General features: G+C 37.4%; 1 protein-coding gene across 1 annotated transcript in view; it reads right to left on the reverse strand.

The window, feature by feature from the left end:
* Nucleotides 1-21,258, reverse strand: part of Invadolysin (leishmanolysin-like peptidase, invadolysin) — an 88,913-nt gene extending 67,655 nt beyond the window's left edge. Inside the window, exon 1 of the mRNA XM_089848120.1 lies at nucleotides 21,043-21,258. Coding sequence (XP_089704246.1) covers nucleotides 21,043-21,183 — 141 coding nt within the window. The 5' untranslated portion in view covers nucleotides 21,184-21,258. The remainder of the gene's footprint in view (nucleotides 1-21,042) is intronic.
* Nucleotides 21,259-21,657: the final 399 nt, after the last annotated feature.

Genomic DNA, 21,657 nt, shown 5'->3' on the forward strand with positions numbered 1-21,657 from the left:
TTACGGTTAATTAATTTCAGAGTAGAGATAGGTATGGCACGCGCTAGGCCTAATTCCTTCTTCCCACGTGACGTTTGTCTCGCGGAAAGATCTTTTCCCGCCCTAACAAATGGCGGGAAAATTTTGATCCTTTTTTTTTGACAGTTGGTAGTATACCTATAGCCGGTGACACCATGATATATATCTATATGAAATGAAAAATGGAATATTGTGAGAAATGGTCTGAAATTCCTTGTTTTTGTTGGGATGGCTCCTGACTTGACATGTCTAAAAAATCGGTTACAGTATACAGAATTTTGGCCTATTTATTTTTTATTTTTTTTAATCAATAAGAAGTTAGTTGCTAGAAGCAAAGTGTTATGAGTATCTTTTGGAAGGCACAAATTAAAAGGAACCGATTCAAATTGAACTAAGCTTAGGGAAAACTAGTTGGCAACACTGATAGTATTTTCTTTAACAATAGTGTGCGCTTTAAAGGGGCTATAGAAATTCCCCCACCCTGTTTCTTAACTTTAGCCGCATCATGGGCTTCACATTGTTGCTATGCAGTAAGTAATCTGTGACTCTAGCATCTCGGCCCTTCTCGGGTAATTGGAACTGAATGATCATTGAATCGAACAGAGTACTACAAGCTCTTCAACGTCACAAATGACTGGCAACACTTGTCCGCAAACTATCTATAGGCGTTCTAGGCAAAAGGTTTAAATTCCGATTTTTGTGTTTTTTTTTATTTCATCTCTCATTTTTATCCATCAAAAGAAAAAGCAGTCGCCATATTTCTTCCTATTTTCAGAAATTCCCTGATGGCGTGTCATCTTTCCACTGGCCAATGATAAATTTCGATGCCACCTCCCACACGCTAAAGATACTACGAAACCATTTTATCCCAATTTTTAGTTATAGCCTAGCAATCCCCACAAAGGACCCTTAGATTTGACCCATCCTGTAGGTGATGTTAGGTATAACGTAAAATGTTTTTTTTATTCCGTTATTAAAGAAGAGCAGAAGATTAGGGCGTCACCCATCTTGTTTTGTCTTTTTACTTCCCGGCTTATTTCCAGCTCGTATTTAAAAACGGTCGCTCAGCACGAGACATTTGGCGCGAATTTTTTTGCATATCACTTGTCAAAAATGGCGGGGAAAAAAACCTCACGCGCCAAAAGAAATAAAAAAGTTCCTATATACATTTTTAAACGAAGAATTATGGCGCGAAAAGATATATAGGAAACCAGCGCGAGATCGAACCCGCCAAAATGCAGCGCGTGAGATACAATCCCGCACTATACAAAAGCGCCCTAGATTTTTCAAGCCAAACTTTTAACTATATAGAGGCCTAGCACTTGAAATTCGATATGACGCGAGACTTTTACCCTTAACCTTTAGTCTTATAAAATATATGCAAAATATTGAGCTATATACAGCGTCATGTAGTTTCTTCCCGCCAAAATTCCACTACCTTTGCATTGGAGGTAAACAGAAAATTATCATATCTTTTTGACCTATTTTCGCAATGTATTTATATTATAGCTTAACATAACCTCTACGGGGACCGTATAAAAATCGATGAGGACTTAAATCAGGAATACATACAGCTAATTGGAATGATTGTGCCGAACCCCCATTTATCACGTGTTAATTTCTACGCTGGTTTTGTTGACCATATCACTGTCTTTCTATCTGTGATTTCATTGGTTATTCTCGAGGTGAAATTCGTCACAAATAATGATTAGTCTACAAAACCAGCGTACATATTCATTGACTGACAGAAAATGATTACACTGATTCCTGCTAGCTCTAAATAAATGCATTTCAGTGAGGACTCTGAGACCAAGAAGTGATATCTAGTTTACTAGGGAGAAGGTGTATAGGATGCCTAAGTATCCGCGCGCCATAGTCCCAGTCCCCCTTTCAAAATACAAGGAGGGTCGTAAAAGGAGGCCGGGCTATTTCGCCTCTCCTCAGTCGGAAAATATGACTGTAATTTTCGTCATTGGCGTCGCGCTGACGTGAGTTTTCAAGACCCAATGAGATGCTGGTTGTAATTTAGAGGCGGGGATTAACTTCGGACCTACTATACGTTTGGACGGGAGATAAAGCTAGAAATGTGGCGAATTTAAACCTTCTCCATATCACTTCTGAGACTTTACCTTTAAGCAACTAAGTTTCTGTTGGCGCGAAACTTTTCATTCTGTTTTAGATTAGATTAGGGATGGGCCATGCCCAAGTAAGTGGTAGTCTTACACAGCAAAGGGTGCCCCCAGCTGGTTGAGATCCCATTGTTTTCAAACCAAGATCCGAAACCCCGCAAATAAAGAGTTTAGGAGCGGGGGGGGGGGAGAGAAACTTTTCGCTGGATTCGGATCCCAGAGAGTTTAAACTGTACTTTGGTGAGAAAAGGGAACCAACCAAGTTATTTTTAAGTTTGTAACCAAACAAAGAAATTCGAACCCTTTTTGAAAATTTTTACAAACCAACCTCCAAAAGGTATGTGAGAAAAACCTTTAACCCTAAAAAGATTCTTTGGCGAAAAATCTCTCTCTAAAACAATGACTCGCGCATGACGCTGGAAACTAAGAGGAGGAAAGCTAGCTAGACAAGTCGAAAAAGTGACAACTTTTCAATTTTTATGACATTTTTGTTGCCAAAGATAAAAGTAAAAAAAGGATTTTGCTACTCTTTTTGGAGCTCCAACTGGACTAGTATAGTCCCTTTGGAGAGAGGGACCCAGCAGCTCGAAAATTGCCTAGCTTTTTATTTTTTCTTGACGTCTCTCTATAAAAGGGTTGCACCTCTGAGAGTACGCCATGAGCTATCAACATGAATTAAACCCATTTTACCCATGAATTTTAATTTTTTAGTACCTGAAAATACAGAGGAGTGAGATGGTTTTATGGGCAATCAATTTTCTGTTGAAATTGTTTGACCAAAATGAAATTCCACGATAATTTTAAAATTCCCTGAATTTTTAGGTATTCCAGGTTTTTCATCGACTGTAAGGTTCTATAGAGTAATTGCCTCATCAACAATATATGACCATTACATAACTATGGTGGGAAAACCGTAGTTCAAACAACATTCATGATATGATTGAATTTCCTCAAACTATCAGAGTTATTTTTGGGGGTCCTCTGTTATTTTTTTGAGTGGGGTCGCCCTGTTACTTCACTACGAGTTAAAATGACTAAAGTTTTCGCGGAGGGGTCCTGCCCCCTTAACACCCCCCAAAATTTATATACGTTTGGACAGGAATAAATACAGCTATTAGGAATGAATGTGCTTATACATACGCGCGAGATAAAAATCGTTAAGAATGATGATAAGTCTAGATGATAAAATCCGCACCTAGATACGTTAAGAAAAATGGCTGCCTACACAATCATTCCTAGTTAGCTGCATGTATTCCTGGTTTGGATCATATTTTTTTTCTCTCGAAATATCTGTCAGACAGAAAGACGAGAGCAGTTCCTTTTTCCCAGAGATGGGGGGGGGAGTGTTAGGGAAAAGGGAGATACATATCCAGGGAATTTTAAAATTTTGGATATTTCAAAGAATTCAAAAAAAAAAAAATATTATAAGGTTGAAAAAGTTTATTTTATAATTGACTGGGAAATTTAGTTCTATAGGAGGTCACATACCTTTAACACATCTGTTCTTACCTTAGTGATTATTATTTAAATACGATTTAATAGATTTAAACTTAACTAAGGGAATTAATTTAATACTTATTGCATATTCCGCATGGCATGAAACAAAGAAAAAAAAACTAGGTAATTTTTTACCTCTCCGAGTGACGAAGGCGTCACGGGGAGGTATTACACTGGACGTTTCTGTGTGTGTGTGTGTGTGTGTCTGTCACCGTGTTCGCAGTTGGCAAATCGGAGCAAAGGTGTTTGCAGAAACCAATTTTTGGCTTCTACTCCCATCGTTAGTACGCGGTGATCGGTTAGGGTTACGAGAAACGTCTAGCCTCCCAATGGCAGGGCTACAATACAACCAAAGGTTCACGCAATTGCAGGTTTCTTTATCATTCTATGAGAGCGGTAGCTCTCTTAGATAAGACTTCATACTGGCTTTAATGTATAAGGAAGAGTTTTTGATAACTTTTTTTTGTATCGTATTAACTGTTTCGAAACAATTTATTGTGAATCAATCGTATTATATACCCTAGATTTCCCAAAATTGTTAAAGAGGCATACGCTTGAATTCAAACGTCAACAATAGCTATATTTAAAATGATTTTAGGAATAAAGTCTCTTAAAACGATTTAACTAGAATTAAGCTAAATTAATGACGATTAAAATAATTAATATCAATTATATTTATTTAATTATCTAAGAAAAGTTACCTCTTAATTGCGTCTCGACTTGGAGAGGTTAATTTGGTTTCCCAACTTGTTACGATACCTGTATATAATAACGATTTTTCCACGCAACCTAAATATAATAATAACTTGATCCACTTTCGTTTTTGCGTACATAATTACGCTAATGAGGTTTTTTTTCTATCGCGTTTAATAAAATACAAAGTAATGCATCATTTTGTGAGCAGAAAATGTAACTTTTATCTTAAATAATTAAAGAATATACCTATGAGGAAATACTCAAAATAAAGTACTAATTAAAAAAAATGGTGGTAAAGGATCGAAGTACAGCGAGCAATTCTATAGGTTCTTAAGAGGATGGTGGCCCAAGTACAAATACTGGGGGATTAATTGACACTCAATATGTCAACCTAAGAACCACCCGTAATCCAATCTAACTCCAAATAGACACACCTTTAATGTCTTCTTCTTCGCTACTACAAGTTACAGAATCTTAGAAAGAGAAAAATCTCTATTTCCGGAAGTGGTCAAACGCCCGGTCATTTCCGGTGGCAGTTAGTCACCCCAAGTACGACTACCACCACCACCTGAAGAGTTAACCAATTTCCTCCAGTTAAACCCAATGGAAATCCTCTATCTCTATCTCTCTTTCTCTCTCTCTCTCAAGTTCCTGAAACATCCAAGGCTTAATAACAGGCGTTTCTTCCCAGCAACAGTTACAAATATGGGGGTTAGGTTAGGGTTTATTTAGGCTTAGCTAAGAAATACGATATTGAACTTTAACCCATAATTACTCGATGCTATTATGAAAGTTGCATAAAGGAAACTTATGTAAATACGTATAATTATGTATTTGGTCAATTGATCGAGCTTTTAATCACGAAGAATTAAGAGAAAATTAATTGTTTACAATATTTGGAATACATATAGCTAATTGGAATCATTGTGGCCCATATATTTGCGGGGTTTTTTTTTTTTGGCCGGGCTTTACCACTAATAATTCTGACGTCTTTCTAACTGCGATTTCATTGGTTGACGCCAGATATATTGTTAGTCCTGGCTGATGGCCCTCCCAACAAAATCCGCCTACATACGTTGCGTTAATGACTACACAATGATTCTTAACATCCGTATGGATTCGTGAAAATATAAATTCTATTGCGTTTCATAATATTATGGTCATAGTTTGAAAGGCCTAAACTTAAGCCTCGTCTAATTTAGTTTTAAGTATTATATGAGCTAAATTTAACCTCATTTACCTTAAGGTCCTGAAAGATATTATAATCTAAACAATCTTTGTGTTTTAAAAGGGAGGTAGGTACATTTTAATATAAACAGTCTAATTACCTATTCAAACTTAATATATATAGATATATAACTACAACAACGACGAAAGGTACAAAGTTCTAATTACGTTGTAACGTGAAATGAGAGGTTTGGGGAGGGGGCCTTCCCCCTTCTTTGTCTTTCGAACCGTATATATCGTCTGCTATATCTATTTAGCACATTGTAAACGCATCTAGCTGCGGATTTTGAATGAAGAGCTAGGCAAGAAGTGATATCTAGTTTACTAGGGAGGAGGTATAAGTTCGCCACATTTCCAGCTTTATCTCCAGTCCAAACGTAGGTCCGGATCAAGTTAATCCCCGCTTCTAAATTACAACCAGCATCTCATTGGTTCTTGAAAACTCACGTCAGCGCGACACGAATGACGAAAATTACGTATTTTCCGACTGAGGAGAGGCAGCGAAATAGTCCGGTCTCCTTTTACGTCCCCCCTTGTATTTTGAAAGGGGGACTGGGACTATAGGGAGAGGGCAAACCCATTCTTGCCACGTCATAGGCTTATATCTCTTACCTCGATTCCATCCCCCTAACGGGGGAATTTCAGTATCGCGCCTACAAACGCTCCCCTAAGTAGAGGTATAAAATGACGTCGGATGTTCTTTCCCTCCCTGACAAACGCCCTCTCCCTATGGCGCGCGAATACTAAGGCATCTTATACCTTCTCCCTAATAAACTAGATATCGCTTCTTGGCTAGGCTAATCATTATGTATAACGAATTTTACCTCGCGAATAATGTATCTATCTCGGTGCCTGTTGCCTAGGGCCTTACACGTGATTTTGGATACTGTAACTATAGATGACATTTCGAATAAAATCTTAAATTGCTGTACAAGATGTTAAGTAACTATTTGTTTGTATATGTAGTTTTAGTTTAAAATTTTCCCCTGAGGGGAATGCATCTAAGGGTTGAAGTTTCTCTAAAGACCCAGGGCCAAATTAATTTCAGTTAAAACGTCACTTAATTTTCATTTAAATATATACGAAATTAAAACTTAAGTCAATTTTTAAAATCTTCGTAATACAATTGTAAGAATGGTGGTATCAGAACCCACCGAGGGGGAAACCACCGCATGAATTTAATTCGGACTTTTAAATGACACGAAATTAAATTAAGTGGTCATCCGTAAAACACTCCAACAGGGTTGCAACGGAACTTTCAGAACCAAATTCCCCTACTTTTCCAGGTTTTCCCTGACCTTTTTCTGAGATTTTTCCCTGACTTTTCAGGGCCGAAAGTGTAAATGTTTACAGCACGTTTTAAGTGCTTATAATTAAATAAACTCTTTACATTAAGTTTTCAAATGTATTTGTTGCACCGAAATGATTAAGAAACATTTTAACTATAAATAACTGTCTAAGAGATTTTCTAGAGAGCATTTACTAAAGTTACAAAAACAATTCTAGACATTCTTAAGGATTGCTCTAAAGTTTTCTGTGTTAAGAGAGGATGAGGAGAAACTTTCATTACTCTTTCAATAAAGACTTATCCCCAGAAATCTTTACCCACTAAAATCAAATTCCCTGACTTTTCCGCGTTTTCCCTGACCCGTGGCAGCCCTGTCCAATGTCCATAACTCGAAAAACGGTGTCCCTTGTGAGGGGGAGCGGGGAAAATCGTTGATAAAAGTTAAAATTTTCGACTCAAAATTGATTTCCCAAAGAAAACTGTCCCTTACACCCTGTATAAGACCCAATTTCAAAGAATCTACTTTCTTTTTCAAATTTCCTACATCCGAAGAAGCGGGACACACACATGCACACACGGAAAATGTATAATTGGCTTGAAATGCATTTTTATATAATATAAAACGAAATAAAAAAGAGAGCTTCGTATTTGCTCTTGGTGCATGCAGTTTAGATTTCTCCCGGAAAGGGGTGGGTTGCACTAGAATGCACTGGGACTGAATCCAGCGCGCTAGTTCGTATTGGAAAGTGTTCGGCTTGAACGATTTTGAGCAATTTGGAGCCGAGGAAGAGAAATCTTTCGCTTGGTCGAATTCGGATTCCGGATTTCTCTCGCATCCCCCCTTTAACCCTAACACGCAGGGTTGCTACCAAATTTTCCGATTCAAATTGACTGACCAGCGTGGGAAATAAGGTGGTGGCACAGGGCAAATGACCAGTTTAAAAATTAAATCGGAGGGGGGTCAGTGTTCCCGTAGACCACTCAGAAAATTCAAGGGTAACCAGAGTCCAGACGTTAACTCAAATTTATTTAATTACCCACTTCTTTAGTTTAGCCAGGGATAGATTTAATTTTAGAAGTAGGAATGGAGAACAGAGTAATATCTGGGAGCGCGTTAAAGTCCGGACCCCCTTCCACGGGACGGGGGGGAATGAAAGAAGAGGCGGGTCATAGCGACAAAGGTAAAAAAGGAATTATGTATTCCGTTCTCCAGTCCTACTTCTAAAATTAAATCTATCCCTGGTTTAGCAGACGACGTGCTATGGTCAATGGTCGCGATTTCCGTGTCTGCTTAACCGTGATCTCCCTAAAACGTCACCCAGATGGATGCTTGAACCGCGGATACTATAAAAAAAATCCCCTGACTTTGTTGAAAATCAAAAAATTCCCAGACTTTTCCAGGACCTATGGTAACCCTGTTATAACTCCCCCATCCCTGCATGACTATTGCCAAGGCCACTAAGATCTTTAAGCCTAACTTCTCAGCAAGCTGTAACCCCTTTTTCCTATTGCTGATATGTACTTCTCACACACATATATATATATATAGAATTCCAATATAGTGTATTATTTTTTTTAGCAATTTCTTTTTATAGTACCATATTCTCATCTTATAGAAAACGTTCTCGAGGTATTTCGCGCCTTTTTGCACAAAGTAGGGCTTACGCCTAGGCGGATTAATATACGGAAAGGAATTAAAAGTAGTTCAAGGAAAAATATCTCGTAAAAAAATCGAACACAAGTTTTTTTTATAGTATTATGAGGCTCATTCTGATTAGAGTAGTATCAAGAAATGATATCTAGTTTATTAGGGAGAAGGCGTAAGATGCCTAAGTATTCACGCGCCATAGTCCCAGTCCCCCTTTCAAAATACAAGGGGGGACGTAAAAGGAGGCCGGGCTATTTCGCCTCTCCTCAGTCGGAAAATACGTGGTAATTTACGTCATTCGCGTCGCGCTGATGTGAGTTTTCAAGAACCAATGAGATGCTGGTTGTAATTTAGAGGCGGCGGGGATTAACTCCGGACCTATCGTTTGGACTGGAGATAAAGCTGGAAGTGTGGCGAATTTATACCTTCTCCCTAATAAACTAGATATCACTTCTTGGTAGTATCCATTGGTCATTTCCCTGTTCAGAACCCAGAGCGGACGACTTGTTTCTTATCCAATTAAAACGCGTACCATCTTCCATCGAAAATATTCAATTCTGATTGAACGAGACCCTCCCCTTCTTGGTTCACTTTAGAAACAGACAAATTAAGGTGTTAGTTACAGTCACTGAAACTCCCCCCCTCTTTCAAATGTCTACTGTATAAAATAGTTTTTGTCTACTGCATTATCCCGTTAAAAAGAAAGATAAGAGATACGATATGATTGGTGGGTGGATATTATCACGTGATCTATCTCGGCTGTCCCTTGGTTCTGAACGTAATCCTTCAGTGGCAGCTGGTGTCCCTTATGCATTAAACATGATGGCGGTACCTTCTTTTCTTCAACTTGTAGAGAAACTACTTGATATAATCAATCGTTCGCTTGACCGAGAGGACAGGCATAGACGTACTAATATATATGACTGCCAATGCCAAACTCAAAGTGGTACTAACACTCCGAGATATTTAAATTTATTATTTATACTCACTAAATTATTATTTTACACTTTTGAAAAACTAAAGTAATTTATTAAGATTCAAAGGAAAGCCCACATTCAGGGGTTTTCCATCCCATGTTAAGTCTACGGGAATGAATGAATGGTTTATTGACCCTTTTGATTACAAATCCCTTTTGGAACAGGGAGGAACCCTCTAACGTGGGTTCACAGGTCCGAAAATAAAAAAAAAAAACTAAAACAAAGCATTAAATGTCGTACAATAAAAAAACACTAAATTAATATTTACACGTTACAAAGTCAACAAGAAAACTATTTACAATTATGTACAATGACAGCTGATCGACATATGATTCAATCCTACGGGCCCCTGTAGAAATGTTTTACCTTGCAATACACGCGTGTATTCGGGTGAAGCCACCATGTAGGCGCCATAGGATTAACATCATGTAATATTGTTTGGTATCTATTTTGCTTAATTACTCGAGCCCTGATTGTTGTAAATCCAATTATTTAGTATCGGTAGCAAGAGAAGAAATAGGACTATAACATATTCACAGAACTTCTCCCCAACTCTTTTAGAACCAGAGTTATAAGCTTCAAAGTAACAAAAGCGTATGACGGGAAAGCCATTGTGCAGGCGTTCTATGGAAAACCCACGTTAAACGTTTGCCCCTAAATGTCGGCTTAAAATAATATTACAATAAAAGTAAACTACTATTACTAACAGCTCGTGAATTGAATTAAAAAAGTCTATCGACTATTACACCTATTTACCAGGACTATGCGTAAACCTGAAACCTTTAAAAATCCCACCAGTACAAATTCCTAATCCTTATCCGAGTCAATCTGGCGTCCGTGACGCTTTTTAAAGGGTTAGTATCACGCAAACTTTAACAAACCCGACTAGCATTACCAATTTCTAATATAAGAACAAAACGCTGGTCACTGTCCATTTAAATTGAGTTAATCTTTTTGCGTTTTGGTTTCCCTTTTCAAAATGAAATGATAGCGGGAGGAGAGGCTCCCCCCCCCCCTTAGGGACCAAGAAAGACGGGAAGGACATCGGGGGGAGGGGGTAGAAGGGACAAGAAACAAAAGAAGTACTGGATCCACCTAGCGAACACTACCAAAGTTAATGGAAAATCAATTTAAAAAAGATAATAAAGTTAAAAAGTTGCTTGGTAAGAATTTTCCTTGATTAACTGCAACCCCCCCCCCCTTAGCGGGGGATGGAGGGGGAAGTTGGGAGTTCTTCCCCTTCGCCTTTTCAAATACTTAAAGGGTTCATTAAATTAGGGGCAACCATACCAAAGAAAACTAAAAACTAAAAATCTTACGTTAAAGAGTTTCGAATTAGATATCGCTTTGGGTTGTTTTGAAAACATTTTTGTTGTTCATTTTTAACTTTGAGATAACGTGGTGGTTGAAGTAGGGCCTGGATGGAATTAAGGGCAGAACTAAGGGTCATTATTGTTATCCTTATGGAAAAAGGGTCCGGAATTTGATGTATTAATTATCGTTTAATTATTTTTGGGTTAGAAATAAGCAAAAATATTTTTTTTTGTATATTCCGGAATACATACAATCATATCATGTTAACATCTACTTGGGCACATAACATACCTGGTCAAAAACTACCCCTTAAAATATTCAAATTCTAGTTTCACGACACGAGTGCTAAGTACTGTTAGGAATACGTAAGTTAAAAGTTGAAGAAAAAAAAATATGTTTTGCATATTAAATGACTTCATTTCACCTAAAAGTAGTCCAGGAGTTTTTGAAAGTAGCTTCTAACTGGTTTAACTTTTTAAGTGCTGAATTTTTTAGACTACTTTGAGGGTATCCAGAAGAAGGTTCCACGTGTCTTTTTTTTTCTTCAAAGAAAAAAAGGTGGGCGGGAAAAAAGAACTAAATTCCGCATTGCACGCGCTTGGGCCCAAAATGGCGCGCTAAAAACTCACGTGGGAAAAAAAAAGAACTCCACGTGCCCTTAAAAAAAGGCGGGTAAAAAGACTCACTAAATTGTGCACGCGCTTAGAGAGCATGCAGAGCAGCAAAAATGGCGCGCTAAAACTCACGTGGGGGAAAATAGAATTCCCTTCACTTTTAAACTTTGTAAAGACTTTTAAAGTCGTGCTATGGGAATACAAGATTTTCCTTTTCCTCTTTCTCAAAAATGCAGGTCTTTTTTTCTTTTATTTATTTACTTGATTTTTCTTTTGGGAGAAAGTCCACTATCCCCTAGTAGTTTTCTAGTTTATGGAGATTTCGCAACATAGTGTAAACAGTATAGTGCATTTAATATTTTAAAAGGCTACGTATATTTCTTTATGGAATAAAAGTAGACCAAAAATGAAGCCCAATAATTTAAAGTAGACCAAAAATATAGCCAAATAATTTAAATTAGACCAAAAATATAGCCAAATTATTTAAATTAGACCTAAAATATAGCCAAATTATTTAAATTAGACCTAAAATATAGCCAAATTATTTAAAGTAGACCTAAAATATAGCCAAATTATTTAAAGTAGACCTAAAATATAGCCAAATTATTTAAAGTAGACCTAAAATATAGCCAAATTATTTAAAGTAGACCTAAAATATAGCCAAATTATTTAAAGTAGACCTAAAATATAGCCAAATTATTTAAAGTAGACCTAAAATATAGCCAAATTATTTAAAGTAGACCTAAAATATAGCCAAATTATTTAAAGTAGACCTAAAATATAGCCAAATTATTTAAAGTAGACCTAAAATATAGCCAAATTATTTAAAGTATACCTAAAAACCTTTTAACTTCTGACCGAAAACAAAATGTTAGAAACGCGTGTAACAACCCCTTTAAAACTAAACCGTTTGACCACAGCTGGCTAGTCACCGGGCGGGCTGAACTTTCGGCTAGTATTAAAACTTGGGCGTGGAAATAACGAGGAAGGAGAACCTTTTCTATTCAAATCATGAGCCGAGCTCGTTTAACGCCTTTCAACACTTTGGCGTTAAAATTCACTCGATACAACTACGATCCTTTACTGAGAATTTTTCATTGAAAACGTCTATACACCGAGATTGCTGTTAATATTCAAAAAAGGTTCGCCCGCCTCGCGCATTCGTGTCGAGGGCCTGTTTAACCGGAGATTTATTGACCATTATAAACACCGCGTTAAGTTATTTACTGGACGTTGCCCAGTTTTAAGGATGAAAGAATTGCTAGGGCTACCAAAGGCTCGCTTGGGAAGAGGGAAATCAGAAAAACGGCACCCAATAGGCCATTCCATTAATTACTTGGGCAACGCCAGATGGAGCCCGAGTTCATTAGCCACTCGCGCTCCCTCTAGCGGTACTTCTTGGTGCCAGGGAAATAACCCCAGAGTGAGATATTCCCCACCCCACTGTTGCGAATCATGTTCTAGAGAAATTCTATTATAAAAGATAAATTAAACCCACCATATTCCTATCAACAATCAGCTAGTGAGAGGAAATGCTACTACTTCATTAAAATAAAATGCAACCTCCGCAATCCTATCAAAACTCGCATCTAAAAATGTGTAATACTTTTAGTAACCAGGGTAACCGTAAGAGCTTAAAGACTTTACAGGGTGCTCCAAAAAATAAGGGTAATTATAGGAGCGAAGTATTGTAAATGCAGTGGGATGGTTCTATGGGAAATCATCAATTTGAGTCTAAAATGTTCTATACTACTTCTATAACCTATTTCCCCCCCCAAAGGGTCACACACCCCCTAATACAAGTTAGGAACATTGGAAAAGTGTTTTATGGTTGACCCCCTTAATTTTACGTAACAAATTGAAGGACAATGATTGATAATCTAATTAATTTATCTTGTAACCATGCGTCCCATCCCGCATGTACTACGCTCTCTTTTTTGGAAAGAAACACCCTGTATATTCTACGGCGGAACATTTTTAATTAAAGTTAAAAACTAACAAAAACTTTTCCCAAAGTATCGTATAGACGCAATAAAACTTGTGTAAGCTTTGATATGATACCACCAAGTTTAATAAAACCTTGGGGTCGTTTTCCATTTCGGTTTTCTTGAAAGGTATATTTTTAACGAGAGAAAAACCAGTTACATTTATTTCTTAGCTAAGGATTTTTAAAACCCACACGGGTCGAAAAGTTGTCTAATCTTTTAGCGGCTTCTCTTATTTGTCCCCATTGAAGGAATCCATACAGCTAAAAAGAATCATTGCGCCCCCATATATCCCACGTTATTTTATACGCAAGTTCTGTGGGCCTGGGTTTGAAAACCAAGAAGTGATAACTAGTTTACTAGGGAGAAGGTTTAAGATGACTAAGTATTCGCGCGCCATAGTCCCAGTCCCCCTTTCAAAAGACAAGGGGGGACGTAAAAGGAGGCCGGGCTATTTCGCCTCTCCTCAGTCGGAAAATACGTGGTAATTTTCGTCATTCGCGTCGCGCTGACGTGAGTTTTCAAGAACCAATGAGATGATGGTTGTAATTTAGAGCCGGACCTACGTTTGGACTGGAGATAAAGCTGGAAATGTGGCGAATTTATACCTTCTCCCTAGTAAACTAGATATCACTTCTTGTGAGAACTTGGGATTATATTTTGGCTATATGGGAATTTGACGATTACGGCAAGCCCCTCAAATACTACACTCGGGACTTCGTCTTTACACCCTTTGATAAAATAAACCTTCAAAATGAAATAAAACCAGACGGTCGCAAAATAAAACGGAAATAAAATACTTTTAAAGTAAAACCCGATGTATAAAAGGCATTCGGACAGAAAACTAGCTAAACCTTAAAAACTAACTACATGGTTTGCTGCTACAAAAACATTGGTTTATTTTTATTTAATTCATTGAATTTTCCAGGACTTCCATGAAGCTTTTAGTAAAATATCAAAATATTGCATCTAAAAATTACAAGTACGGCATTACTACTTGGGTAAAATTATCGAACCAATAATGGTCTGCTACAAAAGTTAATCGTCTGAATGGAACTTGGAACTTGAAAGACTATAGCCACCATTCAAAGCTACATACCGCAAGGGCCAGTGCCTTAATTCAACCCGAATATTCAATCAATTCAAAGAGCTAAATGTTTAAGCCTAAACCGTAAACCCAGGCCTGCTGTATAGCGATTTCAATCCAAGTTGCTCGATATTCAACATTACGAGGGAGTTCTCCCCGTGAAAGGGTTAGAGCATTCAATCACGTGACATCGGGGTTTACGGAGATCACGCGCGTGAATCCATAGAAACGTAGCACGTGAAATATTGCACGTCACCTATGTTTAGAATAAATTGCACCTGAAATATTGCTATGTTAAGAATAAATGGCGCCTGAAATTATCAGGGGTACTCCATGTTGGGTGAGGAGGCCAATCTGAGAGTTTAATTAATTTTATAATTAGGACGGGATACTCCAGATTGGGTGAGGAGGCCAATCTGAGAGTTTAATTAATTTTATAATTAGGACGGGATACTCCAGATTGGGTGAGGAGTCCAATCTGAGAGTTTAATTAATTTTATAATTAGGACGGGATACTCCAGATTGGGTGAGGAGTCCAATCTGAGAGTTTAATTAATTTTATAATTAGGACGGGATACTCCAGATTGGGTGAGGAGTCCAATCTGAGAGTTTAATTAATTTTATAATTAGGACGGGATACTCCAGATTGGGTGAGGAGTCCAATCTGAGAGTTTAATTAATTTTATAATTAGGACGGGATACTCCAGATTGGGTGAGGAGTCCAATCTGAGAGTTTAATTAATTTTATAATTAGGACGGGATACTCCAGATTGGGTGAGGAGTCCAATCTGAGAGTTTAATTAATTTTATAATTAGGGATACTCCAGATTGGGTGAGGAGTCCAATCTGAGAGTTTAATTAATTTTATAATTAGGGATACTCCAGATTGGGTTAGGAGTCCAATCTGAGAGTTTAATTAATTTTATAATTAGGGATACTCCAGATTGGGTGAAGAGTCCAATCTGGTAGTTTAATTAATTTTATAATTAGGGATACTCCAGATTGGGTGAGGAGTCCAATCTATGTTAAGAATAAATGGCGCCTGAAATTTTGCACGTGCTATCATCTATGTTAAGAATAAATGGCGCCTGAAATATTGCACGTGCTATCATCTATGTTAAGAATAAATGGCGCCTGAAATATTGCACGTGCTATCATCTATGTTAAGAATAAATGGCGCCTGAAATATTGCACGTGCTATCATCTATGTTAAGAATAAATGGCGCCTGAAATAATTGCACGTGCAATCATCTATTCTAAGAATAAATGGCGCCTGAAATAATTGCACGTGCAATCATCTATTCTAAGAATAAATGGCGCCTGAAATAATTGCACGTGCAATCATCTATTCTAAGAATAAATGGCGCCTGAAATAATTGCACGTGCAATCATCTATTCTAAGAATAAATGGCGCCTGAAATAATTGCACGTGCAATCATCTATTCTAAGAATAAATGGCACCTGAAATAATTGCACGTGCTATAACCTATGTTAAGAATAAATGGCGCCTGAAATAATTGCACGTGCAATCATCTATTCTAAGAATAAATGGCGCCTGAAATAATTGCACGTGCTATGACCTATGTTAAGAATAAATGGCGCCTGAAATAATTGCACGTGCTATGACCTATGTTAAGAATAAATGGCGCCTGAAATAATTGCACGTGCTATGACCTATGTTAAGAATAAATGGCGCCTGAAATAATTGCACGTGCTATGACCTATGTTAAGAATAAATGGCGCCTGAAATAATTGCACGTGCTATGACCTATGTTAAGAATAAATGGCGCCTGAAATAATTGCACGTGCTATGACCTATGTTAAGAATAAATGGCGCCTGAAATAATTGCACGAGCTATGACCTATGTTAAGAATAAATGGCGCCTGAAATAATTGCACGTGCTATGACCTATGTTAAGAATAAATGGCGCCTGAAATAATTGCACGTGCTATGACCTATGTTAAGAATAAATGGCGCCTGAAATATTACACGTGCTATATATTCTTAAGACAGACGTGTGTTAAGAATCCTATAGAAAACTGTTCCTCAAGGCCTAGCTTGAATCTCAATAATAAAAGTAAAATCCGAGAAAAAAATTAAAAAGATAAATACGAACTCGATCCGATAATTCTCAAACAAGATTTGGGACGGAACAAACCTTATAGGCCTTGGCGCAAACCTAACAGAAAAATACACAGTGTTCCGCTCTGCCTCCTTTACAACTTTTATGATCGGCTTTTTCTTTTCAGTAAAAAAAAACGCGGGAAACGATGTTAAAAAACGTTTGGGGGACCATCAGAAAAATAATAAAAGACGAAAGAAGAAGGAGAAGAAAAAAAAAATCCTCCAACACAAACGACGATTGTATATACCACGCCGCGTCTATGTTTAGTTCACTGACCATGACGTAATAAGGAAAAAGGCGACAAGTATCCCACTCTATTCTTTATCCAAAAGTTTTCCCGTTCTATTGGTTCTTAACACGTGGGGGTTATCACTATCAGGTGAATGCCAAAATTGAAAATATCAAAATGTCAGCCCTTGGTTACTAATGAAGTTCCATAGTGGGCCCCATGAGGGCTAGAGACGCGAGACGGTAATTTAAGGCCAGTAACTTACTGGTAATTAACCAAATACCGTCTTAGATTACTGATCTATATCATACCGTACCAAACAGTTTCCAATTTTTGGTGCCCAGAGTCAAAACCTTTTTGAGTAAAACCAAGAAGCAATATCTAGTTTATTAGGGAGAAGGTATAAGATGCCTCAGGTTTCGCCCGCCATAGTCCCCCTTTCTAAAATACAAGGGGGGGGGGACGTAAAAGGAGACCGGGCTATTTCGCCTCTCCTCGGTCGCGATGACGGAGTTTTCAAGAACCAATGAGATGCTGCCTGGTTGTAATTTAGAGGCGGGGATTAACTCCGAACCTACGTTTGGAATGGAGATAATGCTAGAAATGTGGCGAATTTATACCTTCTTCCTAATAAACTAGGTATCACTTCTTGGTAAAACTAAAGGCTTTTTTAGATGATACAACCTTTTACTCAACTAGATGGGTCAAAAACTTGAGTCAGCCAGAATTGGTAAGTGACCAATTTTTAAATTGGTTATTCAACTTGTAAAACTTCTGTTAATCTCACGAGCCAACAAGTTCACTCAACTCAAATTGACTCATCTAAAGTTGTATCGTCTGAGAAGGTCTTAAGTGGTTGTCCCCTCGGGTGTTTTTAGAGTGTTATGGCATGAAACACTTTAATACTACACTATCTTGTACGTACATACACTCGTAGTAAAACTAGTGTACTGTTATACAAAAAAGGTATAAAAGAAAACCTCTCATGCCATTTTCTCCCTAAGTAATCATTCACTACAAATCTTATTGCATTTTATTATTACAAAAAGAGTTACTAGCGTTTATTCCTTCAAAGGGACAGTGAAGTTATACAGAGTGTTCAAAAAAAGGAAAGGTAATCATAGGATCAAAGTACGTACAGTGGGATGGTTCTATGGGACCAAGAAGTGATATCTAGTTTATTAGGGAGAAGGTATAAATTCGCCACATTTCTATAGCTTTATCTCCAGTCCAAACGTAGGTCCGGAGTTAATCCCCGCCTCATTGGTTCTTGAAAACTGACGTCCGCGCGACGCGAATGACGAAAATTACGTATTTTCCGACTGAGGAGAGGCGAAATAGCCCGGCCTCCTTTTACTTCCCACCTTGTATTTTGAAAGGGGGACTGGCGGGACTATGGCGCGCGAATACAAAGGCATCTTATACCTTCTCCCTAGTAAACTGGATATCACTTCTTGATGGGATACTGTAAATTTTGAGTCGAAAATGTAACATCTATACTTCTAGGACCAGCCGATTTTGCCCCAAACAAGGGATACATTGGAGTGAGTGTTCTATGGACGATCCCTTGATTAAATTAGCACAATCTTTCAATTTCTTACTTAAATTTAAAGGGGGTAATCGGTTCGCCATGAAAACTACACAGTTATGACTAACTGCATGGCTTAAATTACTGTGCTCGCGATTCGGCGTGCAAATTGCCTCTCACGGAGCTCCCCGAATACCGAATGCTTATAAGCATATACATACATTATTTGAAAGGGTACAGTGCTCGTCTAAATTGAAAGGCTTGGCGTAATCGCGTAAAATGAGGTCAAAATAGGTCAAAAATGTACTTAAAGCGACGCGGACATTATACTTAGGGCTAGCTTAATTAAAAATTTGGGCCCCATTTTCTATTACAATTAATTCTGTAGTATAGAGGTTTCGTTCTAACCTCTTCACTAAGTTGACGTAATGTACTACACGTACCGCGTAACGTTTTTCTTAATTACTCTAAACAGGGTCTACTGAAGAATGAAACGTTTTTTCAAGTTCCTTCGCGGCAGAGAATGTTTTTGCAAAAACCCTAATTATATTTTCTTGAAACGTCTAGGTCTAGACGCGTAAGGTACCCACTTTGTCTTAACTAAATGTTATTTATACAGATGAGTTGTAACCCATCCATGTGTTTTCGCTTTAGAAATTCCACCCTCCCCTCCCCGTTTCTACATGCACTTCACATTGTTGCCAGTGAGTTATTTGTTTTAGAGCATCTCTTCGGGTTTGGAACTGAATGATAAGAACTGAATCGAACAGAATACTACAAGCTTTTCAGTACCTGTTCTTGTAGATACTCTCAAACAGGGTTCAGACGAAATTTTTATATTGAAAAGCCCTAATTTTTATAGCTTATTTCTCGAGCAAATTTTGCCAATATCCCTGAGCACATTAAGGTGTTTCCCAGAGCCCACTTAATAATTACACCTGCAGCCCATAATTTGCATTGCTCGACGCATGGTTTGATAAACCAAACGAAACCCCTGACCTGCTTTCCCTGGCTTTTGAATAAAAACTTTAAATCCATAACTTATTCCCAGATTTTTAAAATCCCTGACTTATCCAGGTTTCGTACGAACCCTGGCAACACTTGTTTTGTACACTGATACTATGTATAATGTATTCAAAGTTACATTCGCCTGCCATTACGATATTTCTTAAATTTTCAAAGCTAATTTTATATTATATCTTAAATTGTAGAAAACTTAACGCGTAAAGGGAATATGAACTATCTACGGCGTTTTAAAGGGAAACCAAACTATTTCTTTAAATCAAACTAATATTATACAGAGTGTACCAGAAAGGGTAATTATAGGACAATTTTGAGTCGAATATGTTCTGACTCAAATTACGTCCATAGAACCGATTGCAATTCGGTCCAACCACCCTTTTTAGTAACACCCTGTATCCTTAATAAATAATAAAGGCTTCAGAAAATTTAAAATTCTAACAAAGTAAAAGTTGTTTACCAAATTCGTAAATTTAAATTTTAAACCCTTTCGTCTCTTCCCCCACTCCCTCCCCCTTTAACTAACAATAGAACGTGAAATTCAAAGTAAATTATTAAAAATAAAACGGAGAAAATATATTCTAATATTAATTCAAAAGAATAATTCCCAAAAAACATTCGACAATAAATAATATTAGGTTGAAGGATTAAATAAAATGTTCTAACTATTCATTTAATATCACTCAAGCATATCTCTATAGTAAAATAGCCAAGGGGAGATTAAAAATAGGTCAAAATTAGACCTTTAGGGAGCTAGTGAGGTAGAAGGGGCCGTTCTTAAAGACAAGCTATACCCTTTTGATGTGAAATAGGGCGAAATGGGCCAAAAAGGGGTCGAAAAACACGATGTTTTCCGTTTCTATGGCTTCAAAGTTCTAGACTAGTCCATTTTATAATCTAATATATAGATAAGTGAAACCTTACTTTAACATAAAAACAAGTACCGGATACTTTCCCTCCGTTTGGGCGACGTTCTAATATAACTAACAGTTACGTTTCGACCTAACTATCCAACCCTTTAATTAAATTTCCCTATCGATATCAAAAGTAAAAGGGAATAAAAAAAACTAAAATACTGGTTTTAAATGGCTTTAGTTTCTGGGGACAACTTTTTGTTCATGTAGTTTATCTTGACAGTATTTAGTTTATTTTATTATTATAGGCCAAGGTTGAATTAATTAATAGGCAATTAAAACGGAATATTTTCTACTGTATCGGGTTGAAAAAACTCCATTCAATTAAAACACGTAGAAATTCCTACAAAAGAAAATTGCTACTATATTCTGGTTGTAGGTATTCATATTTTAAACGGAGTCATAGACCCCAAACTTTAGTAGAAAAAATACGCCCACTACCCGCGAGGATAAAGGTATAACGTCATAAATACGTCACACCTGGTCAAGTAACAAAAACGTAGGATACACGCTGTTTGTTAGTCTTAATTCACTAAGCCTTGTATCCGTCATAACAATCGCAACCCCAAAAAAACCTTTTGGATTTCCTCCTACCAGCAGGGGGAATATCTCGCGCTGTCACGGCGGCCGACCTACCGTAATCCGCCGTCAACACTAGGGGCTATTTTACCGTCGATAATGTTAAGACCGAGGCTTAAGAGGTTTTGACAAAAAAGGTTTAAAAAGAAAGGTTTCGTGTACTCACGTCGTCTGGTTTTGGCGCTTGATGATTGCAAATGTATGGATGTCGGTGGCTGAAGACGATAATTGGAGAAAATACAAACACAATAAACGGTAAATCGACAATTCGAAGTCCGCGGAGTCCCTTGCAATTCACTGTCAACATTTTAACGGGGACTCTCGCACTGCCCGCGGCCGCCACTGGGCAGTTAAGACGCACACTTGCCTAGCTTCCCTTATCAGGTACCGTTCCGCTCCGATATACACATTGACCTTTCGATTTCTTGGCGATACTAGCGCCATCTATCCGCCATGACCTTAAACAATATTACAAACATTAGGCTTAGCAACGTTAAGCCTAACGTATAATGACCGTATTAATACCAAAATGTTAATAATATTAATACCAAATTCATAAACAAACTTTGAAAAGTGTTATTAATTACAAAAACACTATTTTTGACAATAAAACCTTATTTATTTAAAAGCAAAATTTAGCAAAAGTACATAAACGTACAAAACACTGTTGTTTTTGATATTGCAAGAATATCAACCAGATAATAATAATAATATTACCAAAAACTGGGTTATTATTTTAATTTCCATTTAATTTATTTAAATTATATTAAAAAATTAACGA

This window comes from Phalangium opilio, unplaced genomic scaffold (genome assembly GCF_054372755.1).
Source record: "Phalangium opilio isolate 3A_F unplaced genomic scaffold, DU_Popi_V2 ptg000082l_1, whole genome shotgun sequence".
Lineage (NCBI taxonomy): Eukaryota > Metazoa > Arthropoda > Arachnida > Opiliones > Phalangiidae > Phalangium > Phalangium opilio.